This window comes from Lissotriton helveticus, chromosome 12 (assembly GCF_964261635.1).
Source record: "Lissotriton helveticus chromosome 12, aLisHel1.1, whole genome shotgun sequence".
NCBI classification, from domain to species: Eukaryota; Metazoa; Chordata; class Amphibia; order Caudata; family Salamandridae; genus Lissotriton; species Lissotriton helveticus.
Window position 1 is genome coordinate 82,459,297 of NC_136073.1, and position 21,499 is coordinate 82,480,795.

Below are 21,499 nucleotides of genomic sequence, written 5' to 3' on the forward strand. Positions count from 1 at the left end.
GAGAAGGGTAGGTTTGAGATGTCTGCTGTTCTCACAGCAGAACAGGTAGTACCAGTATCCAATAGGAAAGTGATATCATTGCTTTCCAATTTCCCATCAATAAATGGACCTGACTGATCTACCGGCAAGGATCCACCAAGTACGCACTCCTCTTCCTCTCCCCTCAGGCGCCATCATTGCCCATTCTTACTTTCATAGTTATTCTGGAAAAGGTATTGTGAAATTCCAGAATTTTTCTTACCACTTCCTTGAAATCTGGGCGTCCGCACTGTGCTTTGGCTGTTTCACAAAATGGGGCATAGGGGCAGGTGGCACCTGTCACTGCTGATTAACTACCTGCTGCGGTTGATTCATAAGCACCTCATTCTGCATCTGTGGATTTAAATTTTGGTTTGGCCCATTATTATTCTGTATTACTTCCTCCACAGGGTGTGAGGTCCCAAAGGAGTTTTGAATAGTTTTATTATTATCGGGAAAGAAACATGTAGGTTTATCCACTTGCTGGTGGGGGTGAAGGGTGTAACCGTTATGCTCGGAGACAGAAATGTTTTACAATTTTAAATATCTCTTTACTTTTGTTTCCTGCTGACTCGATTTTAGAAGAAAAGAAATGTTTTTTTCCCACCCAAATTTTGGTATAATGGATTTTGAGAGCCTATTTGTATTTAATTTTATCTTCGAGTATGATGTTTATTCGCCATGCTCTCTCCAGGCGTTTGTAGGTGCTTTTCCTCTTTGATCTCACCTGCTGTGCTGCCCGGTCATGCGTCATCATTGAGCGAGTAGCGTACATTTAGATAGCTCTGCTCTTGTATTGGCAGCAGTGATCAAGACAGAGAAGAGCAGTGCTCGCTCCTGGTGTTTGTGTTCCAAAACACTAAACTTGCTCACTCCCAGGGTTACTCGCAGGGTTGTAGGCCAAAGCTAGGAACCACCCAAGTAGCGACGCCAGGCTTTCCCAAAGATCCTCTGCTCACCCCTCACTTCTACTAGAATTGCAGTATGAAGGACAACAGCTAGAACACCACCACAGAATTGGGAGAAACGTCACCCATTTTCGGTCGCCAAGAGGGCGTCCATGGTCACTGCGAGACAACGGACAGTTTTACAAAACAAACACGGATAACGGGAGGGGGGCGGGAACAGGAAACTAAATAAAAAGTATAAATACGGTGTAACAACCAAGAAAAGGGGCCAGTAGCCATAGGATGTTACAAATTTACGACATGGCTGTGCTAAGGAGGGAGTAACAAGCCTCATAATGAATCAGACGGCAGCATTTACAAAGGTCAAAGACACAAGCCAATGACAAATATGGGTGGGAGAGTAGGCAGTGCTTCTCTCCCGTACTGAACTACCACAGATCTTCGCAGAGCAGCGCTTGCACGCTGGCCCTAGGCTCGAAATAAAAGTGGGGGGAGAGGAAGGTGAATGCAGAAAAAACAAGGTAAAAGCACACACAAATAGGGAAAAGCACAGAGAAAGCAGTAAAACAAGGCAGAAAGCAGGAGAAAGCACTCAGGGAAAGGGGGAAAGGAAGGAGAAAGCAGTAAAAATGAGGCAGAGAGCAGGAGAATATGCTCAGAAGAATGGCGGAAAAAGGCAGGAGGAAGCAGGAAAACGAGTCAGAAACAGGAGAAAGCGGTCAGAAGAACAGGGACAAAAGCAGGAGGAAGCAGTAAAATGAGGCAAAAAGCAGGAGAGAGCGATGCAACACAGGAGAGCTGGGCTTGGGACGCCATAATTGATTTTTTCACATAAGGTGTCCATGACAAATTTTCTTCCTTTTTTTCCAACAACCTGAGTATTCTAAAGGTACCCAGGGTCTATGGATTCTTCTCAAAGGGACTGAGAAAATGACCAAAATAAAGCTACTTTTGATGTATTGGGCATACATTGGAAAAAAGTGTTCTGCAAAAAAGTGTCTGTTTTTCCTGAAAAATGGCATCAACAAAATAGTTGCTGTGCCAACGTCACTGTATTTCCAGCTTTCAATACCACGCAGAACTGAATCAAAAAGCCTGTTGATTTTTACCACAGTTGTTGTGTTTTTTTAAAAAAAGAGGCAGCCTTTGGGGCAAAAGAAAGTGGCACAGGTGTTGCAGTCTGGCATTGACCACACTCCCACCACAAACCATAGTGCAACACCTGCACCAAAGGCAAAATCGCTGATTTCAGGGGAACATTCTATCTCCCCGGGATATATTTAGGGAAACCTCCCTATCTGGGCCAAACTTCCTAACTGCCCAAAGGGGGCAGAACAACACTATGGCCCTTCTGGGGAAGGATATGGCCACTCTTTATTTTTATTTTGGCACTATTCTGAGATACCCGGTGTTTGGTGGACTTTCTGACCCCCCATGGGGGCAGATTGAGGGTGAATACCCCTATCAGCCCCCCCGATAGTCAGAGAGTCTATTGGACCTTGGGGTAGGGAGAGCACATGTCAATGCCCAGTAGGGCTGCTCCCCACCAAAGAAAATATTGCATAAATGCAGCTCAGAGTGTCTAGTGGGCTTTCTGCCTCATGGGGGAGATTTTTTGGGGTAATTGCCCTATCTGCCTCCCAGGGTGAGAGAAAGACTGTGCTCTTTTAGGGTAACCAGTGCCTACCCCTATTTTTTCCTAGGTGTCTAGTGGGCTATCTGACCCAGAGGGGCTGATTTGGGTTAATCATCCCTTCCACCCTCTGGGGTGCTGAAAGACTGGCTGCATCCTTTCTGGAGTGGGGACATGTTCATGACCATGGTAGGCAGCCACCAACTTTATGTTTGTTTTAATTACCCTGGTGTCTAGTGGGCTTTGTGCCCCCACTGGGGCATATTGGAGGACATTTCCCCATTTGCCCCCCAGGGAAGCAGAGAGACTGTCTGTGCCCTTTTTGGGTGGACACATGGCCATGCCAATGATGGCCAACTCTCTCCCCTTTCTATTTTCCCCTTAGTGTCTAGTGGGCTTTCTGTTGCCCCTTGGCAAAAAGACTGCCTGGGTGATTTCTGGAGTGGGTGCATGGCCATGCCCATGGTGGGCAGCCCCCACACCTATTTTGTTTTAGAAATATAGAAAAATTACCCTGGTGTCTAGAGGGCTTTCTGACATTCTAGGGACAGATATGGTTGATCACCCCAGGGGCACGAAGACTGTCTAGTTTGTTGTTGGAGTGGAGGCATGGCTATGCCCACGGTGGGCCCCTCCCACCCATATATTTTCTAAGAACAAATGCCCTGTGATGTAGTGGGTTTTCAGCCCCCCAGCGTGGCAGATTGGAGGTAATCACCTCGACCCTCTTCCTGGGGGGAGTAGAAAGACTGTAAGGATATTTGAGCATGGCCATTCACAAAGTGAACATACCCCACCACTATATTTAATATGCCTTGATCTCTAGTAGGCTTTCTGCCCCCGGGGCATATTTGGGGTAATCACACCCCATTCACCACCCTGTGAGGCAAAAAGACTGTTTGCCTTGGTATTGGGTTAGGGGCATGGCCATGCCCATAGTGGGAAGCCCCGACCCCTAAATTTGTTTTTGAAACAAATTCCCTGGTGTTGAGAGGGCTCTTTGCTCCCCACTTGTAGTAATCACCACCATTTGCTCCATCAGAAAGACTGCCAACCCATTTGTTTGGAGTGGGGGCATGACCATGGTGGGCAGCCCCCCCTACTCCTAATTTTTTATAATATGCCCTGCTGTCTAGTGGGGCAGAAAGGCAGTTGCCACATTTTTTGGGATAGAGCCATGGCCATGCCCTTGGTGGGCAGTGTCAGCCTCATACATTTTTTAGACAGTTTGTCCCTGGTGTCTAATGGGTTTGTTGCCCCTTTGCGGGAAGATTGGGAGTAATCACCCCTGTCTGCTCCCAGGGGGTACACAAAGACTGTTGATGCATTTTTTAGGGGTGGGGATGGTGATAGTCTGAAATCCCCTAGCTGTGTTATTCTTGCACTGTGCTATATTAGGTAAGCATTATAAGGCTAAGTTAGTAGCCGCTGCCACATTTGTATGCAACCCACTGAGTTATCCTCGTAACATGTACGTTTTAGCTAGCACGTGTGACTCGATTTTGTATTTCACAATCATTAGACTGCTTGGGCTGTGCTTGTGCTAGGCCTCATTCTTTAATCTGCTCGCTTCAGCAGAACACTTTAGTTCGTTATTATTTTCTCTCCTGTTCAAGGCTGTACCCTGACGTGATAATGAGCTGATGTTCTGTCCCCACATTCCAATGTTAATGTGTAACTCTTCTCCCACGTTAGGAGACGCTGAGACTCGTGACAGTGGCCTTGGTCAACTGATAGAGTGTACCCATCTGGCAGGTGTTAGCTCATACTTGTATGCCCCTCTTTGTCTCCTGCTACCTTCTGTGGACATTTTCTGGGTGGGTGTGTCTTGTGCTCCTGCGGAAATGTATAATTGCTATTCCTATGCCTAGGAGGGGAAGTCCCTCTCTGGTCATCTTATGGTGCAGGTCATGATGGACTCCTCTGTAGAGTATATATTGAATAAAGTTAGTTTGTATTCTCTACTGTCTGACCGACTCTTCATTTGGGAAGGCATTGCAGGTGGTTGTGTGTACAACCCGTGGGCCCCTAGAGGGGCCCTCCATCAATGGAAAGCCCATTGTTGGGAGACCCCACTCATATATAAATATTTTTAAACAACATTTCCCTGGTGTTTAGTAGGCTTTCTGTTCACCTGGAGGTGGCAGCTTGGGGCTAATCATCCCTATCAGCACCCAGGGGGGCAGGAATACTGTTGCCACCTTTTTGGGGATGAGGTCATGGGAACGGCCATGGTGGACAGCCCCCATCCCTCTAGATTTTCTTATAGCAACAGTTATGTGGGGCTTAGTGGACTTTCTCCCCCGGGGGAGCTGATTAGAGATAATCACCCCCATCTGCCACCCAGAAGGACAGACAGACAGTTGGCACGTTTGTTTGGGTCTGGGGCATGCCCATGCCATTGTGGGCCACCCTAATCCCATCATTTTCTTTTTTACATTTTCACTGGTGTCTAGTAGACTTTCTGACTCCTTCAAGAGGGCAGATCAGGGGTAATCACCCCATTCAGCCCCAGGGGGACAGAAAGACTGAAATGTGAGTGGGGGTAGGAGATCACAAGCCCTTGACTAAGGGGCCAATCCCCCATGTCCTTGGGACCTAGTGGGTGGAATCTTACTTGGCATCACTCTCCTGTACCTATACCCAAGCAGGAATCCACCGGGCAGAGATATCATTGGATATGGGAGATTCTCCCCTTTCCAACAATACCTCTCTCAAAACAGTCAGTGCTCGGGAGCTGAGATGTGCCCCTGAGCTCTTATGCAGTGAAAGTAAAACAAGGCCATCCCCTCATTTACTTTTACTTTAATGCAATGACGTCAGTGCACTCTAAATAAGGATCATCATTGCAGTAACAAAAGACACTGTGGTTGCTCAGGAAGCTCTTCCTGAACAGCCCAAGCTAATAATAAAATAAAGGGAATCCTCTGGTGCAAAGCAGCAATGGGACCTTTATACCCCTCCTCAGTATCGGCCAGTGACCAATAGATACACCGAGGAGGGTGTACAGGTCGCAGTCAGTGACCAAGAGCCCCTCTTAAGAGATTATGACATTGTGTTTTATTGAATAGCGTTTTAAAGCTAAAACAATAACGGATGGATTGATTGATTGATTTGACAGTGTACTTTCACAGGATGCACACAGTGCCCACTCTGAGTATTCTGTGGACTTTAGAGGAGTAATCCCTGCCCGTTCAGGTGAGCCTATTGTTTGTTCCTGGGAAACATTCAACACCTTGTTCACAACTATTCAAGGCTGAACACAGGCTGGGATAAGCTGAATAGCTAATGCAAATTAGCCCCTGGGAACCTCAGGCAGGGGAAAAGTAACTTTCTAAAAGTTGTTTGTCTTTAATATTTATTTTAAAAAAACAAGTTTGTTTTGGATTTATAAACCTATTTGTAGCTAGTCCCTTTCCTGCATTTGTGGCATTGGTGTTTTAATCAGCACCTTGGTTTTCTACAAAGGACAGCCAGGCCTGGCACACTGAATATAGCTTTGTAGGCCATGTCAATGTAGGGACATGGTAATGTTCATTTTCTACATGTTTCACTCTTAAATGCTATGCAGTCTGCCTTGTTGGCTACAAGGAGTACATAGGAGTGACTTACTAATATTTAAAAGTAGGTTTTTTCCTGTCAAAACGTTTTTTTTAACAGCTCGCACTGCAGCAGTCAGGTTACATGGCGTCCGCCTGAAGTCATGTTTTCTTTTTTTTTGCACTAATGGATGGCACCATAAGTGCTGCAGTCCACAGGTGACAGCTAACTTTTCATGTTGTGTGTCAATTTCTGTACTATATACTACGGTCTTATAGAAAAGTAAAAAATGCCAATTAGGGATTAGTCAAATCAAATCAAATCAAATAAGCTTTATTCAATTATCGCAAGGATATCATAAAAGCATACATTACAAAAAAATAAAATCCAGAAAAAAAATCATAAAAGCAACCACAGTACAGAAAAATACATCGAAACATTAATACATTTCATTTCATAAGAGAATTAGATGAATTTTAAAATAAATTAAATCAATAAGATGAATCGGCTAATCAGTATACAAAATACAGCGTGAACAAGTTAAGAAACAGGAAATTACTCTATGTTATCTGACATTATGACGGCACATATAATGTTCTGGGGTAAAAGTCACTTAGAGACCAAACTGATATGGGACCATCCCCTGTTTGTGGCTGCCAGGATTGCAGGTATGGTACGACATATTTATTTCTAAACTTTACCAGTACCAAGTCGCCCACAGTGTTTTTTATGAGAGGTCCTAGCCAGCCCACCCTACGGACACTTAATATGGTCCCGTCTAAATTGGAGGGCAGTGGTCTATTTTTGGTGAGCCAGTACACTACCTTATTCCTTAGGTCCTGCTGTCTCTCGAGTTTTCCCTTTGGGAGTTCAGGTATTCCTGATAGGACACACACAATAGAAGCTGCCTCAGGAGGCAAATGTAAGTGATTAGTTTTGTGAGGAAAAGTATCATAACTAGACACAAATCTTTTATAAGGTGACTTGTCTTTATTCTGCCCAGCCCTAAGGTAAGAAAATTGTAATGGCCTAGCGGCTTTAGCTACTTTTGGGGTATTTACAGCTTTCATGTGTGGGGCAAGTGGTTGTATACTGGAGAGCTTGCTTTGTGTGGTGGAAATTGGCGTATCTCTAGGGGCGGGATGCTGTGATAGTACAGGTCCTCCCGTAGATTTAGTAACTACTGACTTGACTTTTATAGCTTCCTCGACTCCCCTAAGCCTGTCCTCTAGGCTAGTTATTTTATCAATCAACGGAGTTATGATTGACTTCATCATGGTTTCGAGCTCCAATAATAGGGAGGCCTGTTTAGGTGTTTTCGGAGTCGCAGTGCTGAGAGTATTACATGAGGGTGGATTACGATGTAATATTTGTAATTTGGCCTGACTGCCTGTGTGTATAGCCTCATCTCTCTTCCTTTTTGCAGAGAGCACCTGGTTGGGGATTACCGGTAGAAAGTTTGCTGTTGGTGGTATTATGTGAGGCGTTACCTGTGGAGTGTAAGTTAATTGGAAAGAGCAACTGGACTCATGTTTAGGCGTAGATAATGAGGAAATTGGAGCTTTTTCTGGAACCAAAGGGGCGTAAGAGCATTTGCACAATAGATTAAGTTCATCCAGCAATGATATTGCCTGGGCTATATTAGCAGTCTGAGGCGGAGAACCCAGAGCAAAAGAGCTGTCTAGAACTGGGAATCGTTCTGTTCTATCTACATCACTTGCAATGGGCAGTATAACACGCTTAAAGTACGAATCCAGTGATCCCCTATGCAGATCACCCTGGGAGGAGAGGTTTATAAGGTCCACTTTGCAAGACATAGCGTTGAAGCTATCACCAATAAGGAAGTTTTGTATTATATCGAGAACCTTGGAAAGGGCCTCTTTGAGGGACCGGAAATAGTCAATGGGAAACAGTACCTTTGGTCAGTGTTCCTGGAATATTGGCATGAGGACTCAGGGGGTGACCCGACCTGGCCTCCTCTGGCCTTTGATGGCCGCAGATGGCCCCGCCCTTGTCCCGGGCTTCTCCCGGCGCTACCCGCGATGCGGGGGGCAGTCCTTCCTTTAAAGCGCCTTCGGGCGCACCCTGGTTGGTGGAGGCGGCGTACAGCCGCTGAGGTTCCTGGGGGGTGTAGTTCCCTGGTCCGGCTGCCGCGCTGCGGTGTCCTGGCAGCGGCGGCGATGGCGGGGACAGAGAAGCGCTAGGGTATGGGGCGCAAGTCAAAGGGTGGCCCCACGGAGCAGATACAAGAGCCTCCCCTAGGGATTAGTCAATTTCTCGATGTTGTAGGGGTCAGAGCACACACAGTGAGCACTGGACAGCAGCAGCACCCAAAATGGTGAGTCTGAAATCCAGCAATAGCATCAAGCAAAGGGCAAACAATCTGTGGTGACCATGCAGAAAGTGGATTTCCTGTACACGAGATTCACTAATAGTAAGTGGTCTAGTGTTCCCTGCTCCAGCTCTCTTCAGTCTGTCATCTAGCCTGAATCCTGACAAGATACACTTGGCTATGTATAAAAATTAACCCAGTGTAGCCTACTCCATATGTTTCATGCAGACTCTGTGTACATGCGTACAGGTACACACATAGAAATGGGGTCTCTAGTTAGCAGTGATATGTACCCTGTCCAAGAAGAAACCCTCACGTTAGTCAGGGAAAGTAAGTTAAACACCTGAGATAACTCCTGCTTACCCCTTTGGTAGCTTGGCACAGAGCAGTCACATTAACCCCAGAGGCAATGTTTAAAGTAATTATACACACACAAGGTCTCCACACCAGTTTAAAAAATAGCCAATATTTATCTGAATCAAACAAGACCAAAACAAAAACAATCCTACATACACAAATCACAATATGAATTTTCAAAGCTTAGATAAAGTTGAAGCTCTTAAAAATCAATAGTTGCACTTGATTAGGGTAAAGTACCTTACATGCATCCAAAATTAAAGAGGATCTGAGGTACAGGGGGGTTAAGCATAAAAAAGACAGGTGATGCATTGGTTCCTTACTGCTACGCAGGGGAGGTGATAGGTGATTTGAGGACATGATACCTCGGCCCCTTACTGCAGTATAAATGAAGAAATTGGCGCCCAAGGGTGATGCTCTAAAAGCCAGGTCATGCTGCATCAGTTTCTCAACATTGAAACAGGTGCTGCATCCGAGTTGGAGTGATGCATCATGGACTTCGGTCATGTGGTGTTAGAGACTCACACAGCGGCGGTACTTTGGATGTATTGCGATGAAATACTGGGGCCTGTATTGTAAGCCGCAGTTATACTATCAAGTAGGGACAATGGTCCGGTGCAGGCAACGGTGATGCATCAAATTGTGCCGAGGTTGCGCCGGTTCCAAATGACTCTTGGAGTCAATGTGTGTATTTTCTTCTTTATATTACCAGAACTCACTTTCGAGGGCCAAGGAACTTGATTTGGCCCCACTTGGCAGAGCAGGACTCACAGCAGCAGAGTCCAGGTGATATCAGGTGAAGTCTTTGATGGCCCTGAGACTTCTTAACAGGAGGCTAGTTCAACTCAAGCCCTTAGAGAACTTGAAAGCAGGATCTAGAAATCAAAGTCCAATCCTTTTACTGCCATGACAGAAGCAGCAAGCAGCAGGCCAACAGAGCAAAACAAGCAGCAAAGTGGCAGTTCCTCAAACAGCAATCCTGCTCATCTTCCTGGCAGTATGTCCTTAACCCAGAATTGTTCTGCATATATGGTGTGACCTGTCCAGTATTTATACCTGCTTCAGACTTTGAGGTAGGCAAACTTCAAAGAAAGGTCTTTGTAGTGCTCAAGACCCTGCTGCTTCCTGCCATGGCCCTAGACACATTACAGGGGTTGGACAGTTCTTTTTGTGAGGACAGGCACAGCCCTAGTTAGGTGTCAATGTAAACTCCCCCCACCACTAGTTCAGAAAGGCCCCTCAGCCTCATGGTGGGCAATCGGAAAATGCAGGACACACCTCAATCCCCTTTGTGTGACTGTCTAGAGTGAATGCGCAAACAGCCTAACTGTCACCCTGACCCAGACATAAATTTAGAGACAGACAGAGGCATAGAATAGTTAAAGTAAGAAAATGGCTACTTTACAAAAGTGGGATTTTCAGACCTGCAAATTATATAAGAACTTCACTAAAAGAAGTATTTTTAAATTGTGAGGTCAAAGACATTAAACTCTAATTTACTATCAGCTCCCAATTGGAAGATACACTTGTAAGATGTTATAAGGCAGCTCCAATGTTAACCTTTGGGAGAGATAGGCCATGCTGTAGTACAACGTGAAATTAGCAGTATTCCACTACCAGGAGATGCAAAACACAACAGTACATGTCGTACCTCTTAAATACCCTGCACTCTGCCCATTAGTCTACCTAGGGCCTACCTCAGGGGTGCCTTGCATGTAGTAAAAGAGAAGATTTGGGCCTGGCAAGTGGGAGCACTTTGACAAGGTTTGCAACATGCTGTGATTTTAATTTGAGTAAGCTCACAAATGTGAATAAAGAGGGCTAAGCTAACTTATCTCAATTTTATTCCTGGGACACACTGTCCTGAATAATTGACGGGGGTTTTCTGTTTTGGAGATACTCATCTTTACTCTTTCACTCATTTCTGTCTTCTTGCTGGACACAAATTCTGTTTTTTCAGTGAGTAAGCAACCAATGATAATAAATGTGGGCATGCTGGTAAGAACCTGCATGTAGCCTCCCTGGTGTTGCGTACTTGAGGTGCTTTCTCACTCTTTCACATATTTCTGAAGTATCCTATATTCACATATTGTGGTTGAGGGTATATTTTTTGTGGATTGTATTGATTTCATGAAATTTGACTGGTTGGGGTATCTAGGACTAACATAACCTGGACAAATTGCCAGCTATTGGGTGGAGGAAGACACGCCCTCTATAGACGACTGTCCTTTGTTAAAATGTCTGCCCCTCTTAAAGCCAGGTCTTTTTGTTCAAGTAAGTAGGAGCACATGCCACGACAAAATGGAACTTAAAACTGCACATTAAGACATAATAGTGGCAGGTCTAAGGCATGTTTACATGTTCATGTGGAAGGCACAATCAGTGCTGCAGGCCCACTCGAAGCATTTGGTTCACAGACCCTGGCACACATAGTATGCGGTACTGGGAACTTACTAGTAAATCAAATATGGCAATCATGGAGAAAACAATTACCTTACATTTTGGGTAGAGACCATATGCACTTTAGCATTGTTCAGCAGTGGTAAAGTGCCCAGAGTGCTAAAGCCACAAAAAAAGGTCAGAAAATACAGGAGGAAGGCAAAAGATTTGGGGAGAACCCTGCAATATTGGCCATGTCCAACACACGCCATACACATTTCCCACATAAATGAGTGAAGGACCTACTTGGCAGGGGACACTAGAAATCCTTCCAAGGCAGGGACATGTAATAAAGCCTGCTTTATACTATAAATGGTATCAGTCCCACCTATGTCAGTTGTTTACAACCTATTGAGCTAACAGTTACTCCTCCCTGAGCCCCATCCTCTTCAACATCTACATGGCCCCTCTCGCAGCCATCATCAGGAACTACGGACTTAACATTGTCTCCTATGCTGACAACACCCAACTGATTCTCTCCCTCACTGACAAGCCCACAACCATTAGAAACAGCTGTCATAGCAAGATGAAAGCCATTGCCACCTGGATGAAAAACAACTCAACTCAGACAAGACCGAAGGTTTCATCCTGGGACCCACCCCCTCAGCATTGGATGACTCCTGTTGGCTCTCTGCATTGAGAACACTGCCCACTCCCACATACCACACACAAAACCATAGCATCATACCGGACTCCTCTCTCACGATGAAAAGTCAGATCATCTTACTCCCACATGCGTTGCCTGCTTTGAAAGACATTCAGATGTATCCCCACTGAATCCATAAAAACGGTCATCCATGCACTCATCAGCATCGGACTAGACTACATCAATTCACTGTATGCCGGCGTCATCCAGAAACACCTTAGGAAACTACAGGAAGCTCAAAATGTCACAGCCAGACTTGCCCTCGTTATCTCTTACCACAGCTATATCACTAAATACCACCAAAAACTCCACTGGCTGCCAGTCAACAAAATAATCACTTTCAAGCTCCTCACACCCGCCAACAAAGCCTTCCTCGATGCAGGACCAGCGTATCTGAACCACCCCCTCTCATTCCAAGTACCAAACAGACACTTCACTCTTCCCAACTGTCCACGGCCACTGTCCCTCAGATCCACAAGACTAGAAGTGGAGGAGGATCCTTCTCCTACCTCACTACCAAGACCTGGACCACCTGGCCTTCCACCTCGGAAAATCCCCATTGCTTACCAAGTTCAGGACGGATCTCAAGACCTGGCTCTTCGACTGAACCCCAGCCCTCAGATGGTTCAGTTGCCACTTCTTCCCCCCCAAGCACCTTGAGACTCTCACAGGTGAGTATACACTCTTTACAAACCCTAATTAATTGATTGATATTTGACACAGAGATCCCAAATGGTATGCTAGTGACCAAAGAGGTCTTTTGAGTGCCTATTCATGTCATATACATTAACTTAAGTGCACACAAGTAAACATTTGGGTTAAAGGGTTTCCCATTTGCTTTGGTGAACTTGAAGCAGTGGTGCATGCTATATTAAACTATGCAGAGGATCTTTATCATTTAAATATGTATCCTTCGTCAAAGGCCTGTTCAAAGAAGTTCTGTCTAACCTACTTTGATCACTGCCTTCTTTCCTCAAGGTATCTTTATAGAAGCTCTGAAGATATTTGTGATAACCTCACCAAATTCAGTCCATTAAGTCACCTACACTTCTTCACAATAATCATTAAAGAACAGTGTATTTTCAATGCTCCGATCACATCAGTGCTAACGATCTCCTGCATGACTTCCAGTTTGGTTTAAGATTGGTTCAAGCTGCCGAAAAAGGAAAACCCTCTAGATGGTACCCTCTTGACCAGAGATAAGTATAACCCCACCTCCTGATAGCACTGGACTTTTCAACTGACATCAACACTATTGATCACGTCAAACTCCTTGACACTCTAATGTTTCACATTGAGTTTATTCTTTCCTGGTTCATCTCCTTCCATTCCAAGCAACACGAGAGATCCCTTTCACGTGCACAGACCCTCCGGGTACCCTAGTGTCCCCTGTCATCTTTAACCATCACATTCTATTCACAGAGAAAATCAAAATTCATCAATATATCAATGATACACATCTTTGCTTCAAACAGTACCTGTGTCTCATTTACACACACAGTTATGCATCACCTGTCTAAAGCTCAACCCCACAAAAATGGAATTTCTACTATTCACCAGGAACAAACTCGTTCAAACCGAGCTTAATGACATGAATTTGAGCAAATCTGTATCCAACATTTAATTTTTGCCAGTTCACTCAGATTCTCTTTGTGCGCCAACCTTTTCCTTCATCATCACGAAACCCTTGATTTCCTGCCTGGTATTGTCTATCTCTTCTAAAGAAATTGAGAGTGTTCCTCCAAGTGTTGACTTCAGAATCTTATTTCTGGAAGGGCCTGAAGAAATATAACCACATAAACATATCTCCCTACTCGTTTTCCCTAGCTGCCCTCACCATCTTCAAAATCAGCTTAATCATCTACATAATTAGAACCCTTGCCTCTCTTACTGATACGTTCATCACATTCAGTCACCTACGATCATTTAAAGTTAAGTGATAAAAAAGAAATACAAAGCAGAGTGGCTTTTTTATTTATAGATATGGGATCTGGAGTGAAATCCCTGCAGTGCTTAATCTGAATAAGTGGTTGTAAGTGGGGCCCCAGCCAGAACGGGGACCAGAACTTTTTGGGAAAATGTAGGAAGAGAAAGATGAAAAACATTGTCAAAGGGAGGAAGGAGGTATGAAAAGAATCTTACAAGTCTATCATACAGCAGAAGGGGGAGAATTGGTGGATGAAAAAGGCATGAGATGAAATAAAGGCTAGCCAGTGTTGGTATTTAGCAACCCTTATATTTAGCAAGATTTCTAGCAGATTTTTTAGACTAAATTTGGTCCTGTACTTATTCTTTCACAAATTAAGCACTGTATCTCTATATCCACCAGGACTGCCCCAACCCCAATTTAAGAAAGAGCTGTCGACATTCCTCTCTAAAGAACACCACATCACAACAAAGTAACAGTACACTTTTACTTTTAGATCCCAGCTATGCCTACCACCACTCAATAACTGTATCTTTGTCTTTGACCCTGTAGGATGCTTCACTGCCTTTTTCCTCAGTTTGTGCTATCTCAATATGACACACATGTTTACAGTTCTGCTCAGTTGATGCAGAGCAGCACATTCCAACTCATGTGGCTTGGAATGCCTCCCTTTATTCAAGATAGAAATGCCTTTTTTCTCTTTATTAAAAAGATTTTTATTATTTCATATCGACAAGGTCATTATAAATAGGCATATATGGGAGGAATTGAGTACTTGCATCAAATACGTTGTATCACAATGTTACATACATTAGCATTTATGCTTATTTCAAAACAACAGGATTTTTGTGTCATCAAATAATTTCAGATCTTTGAAGCTTGTCAGAGATCTATTATATCTTCCTCAAATAGTCTATCAGGCATTTCTTGCTATTCTTGTATGTCATCTGGCTTCCGCTCAACATTTTGTACCATCTTCATCCATTTTTCTTTGACTAACAGCCATTCACACTTATCTTTTCCCCGATGTTCTAAAGGTTAGTTGTGGTCAATGTTTCATTGTCCTCTATTTAACAATCAAAGTAATAATGCCGCAAATTTACAATGATTCTTACACTTTTTAGGTTTTGGGTATAATCGAAATATAGAAAATGTGCTTTTACTCTTACACCAGGCAATCATTCTAGATGTTATAGCATGGTGAAATACCTGACACTTAAACAATTGTGAAACCTGATTTACATAGGGGGAGTGGTCATCAATTGTAGCACAATTGAAAATTAGCTGCTTTAGCTTAGCCAGTAATATTTGATGGCACATCAGTGTAGCACATTTGTCGGCTTTGCACTCGAAATAGAGCTACCCTGGATGAACTGACTCTTGAGCAATACATCCCAACTCCAGCTTCTTAAATTAAGTTAAAGTGCCTGGTAAACACTCTATCCATAATCCCTCAAATAAAGAAGCTTACCAATCTTGTTAACTTCTACATCCAATCAGCGACAAAGAGCAAAACCCTTTATGTCTACCACAAAATAAAGTTGGCAGGTCATGCTTTGATTATTTCTTGCTAGGACTCTGTCAATGCAGTCTTCGCAGGCATTGCCCAGTCATCCTTGGCTGCACTGGAATTGGTCAATCATTCTACATCAAGACTAGTTGCAGTTGGAAGAAACTTTGAACACATTTCACCAATTCTGAGGCAAAAAATTCAAATCTTAAGTTTAGTGCATGACTAATACAATTGCCCACAAGACAAAAATACTCATCTGCCTAACCTGTTGTTCATATCCTGCAGGTTGAAATGGTCTGCGGCGCAAAGACCTTCTCTACTAATAAATTCTAAGATTATAACAGCTCAAGAATTAAAACATTTGTTTTCAGGGATTGCTGCAGATTTTGGGCTAGATTTTTGCAGGCTGTGAATCTGCCCATTGAACAAAAAAAAGATTTTTTTAGTGGACAACCATCAAATCGTGATTCTGTAACTTGTTACGGAATCATAGTTTGGGTTCACGAACTAAAACAGAATCGCTATTTGGAAAGGGTGTGTTCTGGGTTTTCGGTCCAAATCGGGAATCTGAATGGTATGTGGTAATGTTTTGTGACTGAAATGCGGTAGCAAAACATATGCACTTCAACACCAACTCAAAGTTCATGGTAACCTATTTGCATATAGGAAGTGGTCCCAGAATGTTTTAAAAATATTTTTTAAGAGTAAGCAATTGACCACCGGCTACTCTTAAAAAATAAAAATGAAACATTTCGGTTTTTATTTTGAAATGCGTCCCATTTTCCTTAAAGGAAATGGGCTGCTTAAAAAATTAATTCTTTATTTTATTGACACCTGCAGGCCACCATTCCTGTAATGGCAATGATTCCTAGTGCGTCACAAACTGCCACCTACCATATTATGTTGATGAAGTAGGTCAATTTGTGACCCACTTGGAATAGCTAATTTGGAAATCAGGGCTGGATTTCACAGCGCACTGGTAATAACGATTACTGAAAAGAGATTCGCAAACAAACACTATTTGGTAATCGCTATTACTAATCTTAATGTAGGCTATTACAAAAACTTCACATATCTGAAGTTTTTGTTTAAAAGGGTTGTTCCTTATTGCTACATTACTTCATGTGATTATACTTTTACCTTTAATTTATTTTCCTTGTTATCAATTGTGCTATAGTGTAAAACATGGTAATAACATTTAGTGTAGGTGCTCTATAGACGCATATTAAAGAAGAAGTGACTTGCTTCCCTTAACGCTGAGATGAGCTGGAAGGACCTATCTATTATAGACTTAAAGCGTGCCATAGTGGGCTCTACTGGCCATTAAAGGCCCGCTCCAGTGGTTATGGATTAAGCCAAAGGCGAGGGCCTTTAACAAGAGAGGGGGCCTTTAATGGACGGTAGAGCCCGCTACGGAGAACTCTAAGGCTATTAGAACATTCTGCAGCTTGAAGCCAAAATGTTCTAATTTGTAAAACAAATGACTCACAGAGCCCAAGGGGGTTAAAATCCCCTCAAACTCCGAGAAGCCTTTGTTCACAGCTGTTTCTGTGAACAAATATTGGAATTCTGGAGCTCTGGGCTTCCACCAGCCATTAGAAGCCCAGAGCACTGAATTGTTTTCAGTGGAGCTACCAACCTTCCAATGTTCTAATTCATATTCAAAACTATTTGCTCTTTCATACCAAATGTTGTATTAGCTAGTCACTTATTTTGTGTTTGGATGCTTGCTTTGACCACGCTATTGAATTAGACACAACTTATGTGACATGCTTTTCCTTATACATAGTATTAAATCAATACCTGAAAGTTGACATTTCCTACCTGTGTCTTCCCTGCAGCCCATTGCACAGTGCTACTGTTGATCAAGAAGGTTCTCCCTAGAGGGGCGCTGGCATCATAGCTGCCCACCTTCACATGCTTCATGATGGTCTCAGGATCCCGTTGCCAATTTACAATGTCATAAAGTGCTGGGGGGTTGCCATGTCCGTCGAAGAACGTCTCGGTAGTTTCTCTACGCAAGCGCACCTTCTTTATGTAGTGAAGAAGCTAGAGGAGGAGAGATGTTGGAGAAGATGTAAGAAACATTCTGCATTTAACTAAATATGTATGCATGTTTGTGAGTTTTTTATAGCCAAAAGGCAGTGGAGTGCTGTACATGGCCTGAGTGTCCCAATTATTTAGAGGAGCAAATCCCACTTAGCTGTCTTCTGTTTCTGCTACTATGATTACGTTCCTCAAAGGAAAAATATAGAATTAAATATAACACAAACCTGAAATTCACTGTATCTCTTTGAGACATTTCTCTTGGCCGATTAAAAATCAAAGATGTCACAAAAAATAAGGATTTGGATCCTAGCACATTCCTCTGCTACAGTGGACAGGGACTTTGCAGCTAGTATTACACAGTTTGTTGTTACATTAAGACTTCGGGTTTTTCCGTTGTACACTTCTGTCATCAAGCCAACCCACCCCTTTGTAAATTGCAGAATTATGATCTAGGCTGTGTGGATTCCCACCAGATTTTCAGGATAGCTGACACATAAGACAAATCCACATATAATGCATGTTAAAAGAGTTTATTTACAAAGTGACAGTCCTGCACATCTGTCAGGGAATTATCATTGATCAGAATGTAACTAGGATTCCACATATTTCGAAACTTGCAAAACCTCAATCCTTCTGATTACATCTGCTTAATATCAACTACCCTTCCCTCCCTCAAACATCAGGACAGCAGTACAAGCATTGCTATTTCTTGGGGTATCATAAATGTCCCAATTTAGCAGCTTGAGCGGGGGTTGGGGGAAAGAGGGTAGTTCTCTGTAACATGAATTATTCAATCTGGTATTTATGCGCTCCTTTAATAAGAGCTCATAAATTCCAGTTCTTGCAGAGGAATGAGGGGAGGGTTGTGGGAGGGAGAATTAGAGAGAAGGATGGGGAAAAGGAGGGTATATAGAAGGATGGAAAAGAGGGTGGGTGGATGGATAGATAGATGGAGAAATAGAGGAGTGGTCAAAGAGATGATGGCTGGACAGTAGGGTGGATATAGGGATGAAGGGAGAGAAGGATATATTGGAAAAGGATTGTGAGATGGATGCATAAAAGAGTAGATGGATGGAGAAAAGTGTGAATGGAAAGAACGATGGAAGGATGTCAATGTAGGATGGAGGGAAGGATGCACAGATGTATAGGAGAAGGAGGGATGTGTGTATGCATGGTGACAAGGAATAATGCTTGGATAAAGAAAGAAAGGACAACATGATGGAGGGATGAATGGATGTAAAAAGACAAAGTAAAGTACAGAAAGCTTAGCAAGAAGGAAAGAAAAAATATGGAAAAATCATCAGAAAGAAAGATTGAGAGAAGGAACACATTTTCACACATTCAGAATTCCCTCAGAGGGAGCAGTGCTCCCAAATGACAGTGGGTGTGCCTCACCAGCTCTCGAAGTGCCATTTTAAAAATGATACTAAGTAGGGGCTATACAATTTTGCTAGCTACTACCTTGGCCGCTTCAAAATTAGCCAACAGCAATACAGTGCTAGCTAGCATTCCTAAATCTACACTAGATGTTCGAAGTCCATCCGGCATTCCACAGTTAGACTCATTACAGCAGCAAAGAAATCTGACCATATCACCCTACCTTCCAAACAAACCATATTGGCCTCAACCTGCATCTAGAATTTCCTTTGAAATGCCATGTATCATGCACCAAACATATACATTGGATCACCCACTTGCATGAAGGAAAAGCTTGAAACTACAGGAGTGAAATTGCAATAGACAGATCCAGTCTTTTTCCTGAACTCCACAAAACCAGAAAACTACATTTCACACCCAGGTTTCTTCCTGTCTGTCACCTAGAGTCTATAATCACCTGCCAGAACACAGAAGACTGAGTCCTAAACTGCTCCTCTTTTAGTAAGAGCTAAAGACTCACCTATTCAGGGTCCACCTTACATTTACCAATTGTTTCTCAATACTGTTTTGTTTCTCTGCCCAATATAAACTGTTGACTGTTGCTGTTGCTAATTGCACAGTGCTCTGCTTATCATGTGCTCCTATCTGTGCTATACAAATATGATTAAAAAGTACATAATTTCCTGTTCTGGACCAGTACTGTATTCCCCAGCAGTTATTGGTCACTTTGTCATGGTTCAAGATCAGAATACCTACATTTATTGACAAATGGCAAGGAAAAATGACAGTGACAGAAGGTCAGTTATAAGAATCTTTAAGGCAACTGTGTATCACATAATTGAACAAACACACTAGAGAATGTATTTAGTTACTCTAATTTAGATATTTTCTATAGTCCAAATGTGTCACAAATAACACCCCTGAGTGGGCTGGGGATGCTCAGACGTGAGTCCCAGGCTCTCCACACCACTGGAGTCAAGCTATCCAGGCTGATGAAGGCTGATAGCCAGAACCCGGTCCTTGGATGCTTGATTCCGGTCTGGGAAAGACATGGCTTGGTAGTTCGGACTGGACTGTTCCCATGAGGCACAGGGTCAGAGCTGATTTGCATATAGCCAGTGTCTAACCCAGGGTGGTGTGGAGTGCAAAAACACGATGGATTTAGGCCCAGATCCTTGTACTGGGTGAATGTATGACATTGTTCTACATTCTGTCCATCAACTGTGTTTTTTTCAATTTCACCCCTGAGTGGGCTGGGGATGCTCCGACGTGAGTCCCAGGCTCTCCACACCACTGTAGTTAAGCTATCCAGGCTGATGAAGGCTGATAGCCAGAACCGGTCCTTGGATGCTTGATTCCGGTCTGGGAAAGACATGGCTTGGTAGTTCGGACTGGACTGTATCCATGAGGCACAGGGTCAGAGCTGATTTGCATATAGTCAGTGTCTAACCCAGGGTGGTGTGGAGTGCAAAAAAATGATGGATTTAGGCCCAGATCCTTGTACTAGTGTGAATGTATGACATTGTTCTACATTCTGTCCATCAACTGTGTTTTTTTACAAATAACAGTGGAACTCTACATATTGAGGAATACTGGTCACTAGGTCAGCCGCAATTGCTTAGGCGAGGATGAAAATCTGCATATATATATATATGATCTGGGCAAGAATTAAAGCGAAGAGGACCACATTTACATAAGAAATGACAATTTCTTTTGCTAATAAGTTTGACACCATTCCACAAACCCTAATGAAACTTTTTTAAATACTACTTTTTGCCTAGTTTGTGCATGGAGAGTTTTAGAGTGATCCATCAAGTGGAGGTTGAGAAAAGAGTGGGTCCCAAACCATCTTTTCCCCATTCATTTTCCAATAGGAGCTTTAGAAATGTCAACAGTCCAACCGCTGAAAGGATTTACACCAAGTTAAGCAGAAAGCTAGCTCTTGGTCCAGAAATAGTGCTTTTTGTGATTTGGTGTATATCCTGTCAGTAGGTTTTAAGCAGTTAATGCTATAAAAAACGTCCACACTGTGGAGGATCTGCAGGGCCATCAGATATCAAGGGTGAGATCTGATTGGGTGCCACCACATCAACAAGAAGGTGGCGACAGCCATCTTAAGACTCGGGACTGAGTCCTGAGTCTCAGAAAAAAACTTACAAAAAACATAAGGGAGCTGTGTGGTTACAACCTGACTTCCTAGGCCTGGCGCCTTGTGACAAAATGAAAATAAAAAAAATAAACATTTTGCTGCAAATTAGTGAAGGATATAATGTTTGTTTTAAACCCCCCCAGGGATGTGCTGGGGCCCAGGTGGCGTGGCATATATGTAATTAAGGGTGAGAGTGCCCCTCCCCAAGCCTCTAAGAGGTCCAGAAGACGCCATCCCTCAGGGCTGACATTTAATTAATGGTCTGGGATGTCCAGAGATAAATTGAAATAAATGCGGGCTCCTGCATGAACTGAGTAAGGGAGCTGCTGGGAAGGAGCCGGCAGGAGCATGGGGGTCCTGGTACTCCCCCGCTGCTCCCAACAGGAAAAATGGTATGGGTTAGCTTAGGTAAGCACCATGGCATCCCTTAAATACAAAAGAAATACAGGCTCCTATGCAACCCCAATATATGCAGGGAACCTGAGGGGCCTCAGGCCCTGGGGCTCCCTTTGTAGCCCCTATAAAAAAAAAGTAGTGGGTTTCCCGGGTGAGGGTGGGACACCCTGGAAAAAAATAAAATACACAAAAAGTGAATGATAAATGCCCGAGGA

General features: G+C 43.4%; 1 protein-coding gene across 1 annotated transcript in view; it reads right to left on the bottom strand.

Annotated features, from left to right (window-relative positions):
* LOC144797876 (extracellular calcium-sensing receptor-like) overlaps window positions 1–21,499 on the bottom strand; it is a 121,852-nt gene that overhangs the window by 17,187 nt on the left and 83,166 nt on the right. The window contains exon 4 of the mRNA XM_078668678.1: window positions 17,129–17,362. Within this exon, the coding sequence (XP_078524804.1) occupies window positions 17,129–17,362 (234 nt within the window). The remainder of the gene's footprint in view (window positions 1–17,128; window positions 17,363–21,499) is intronic.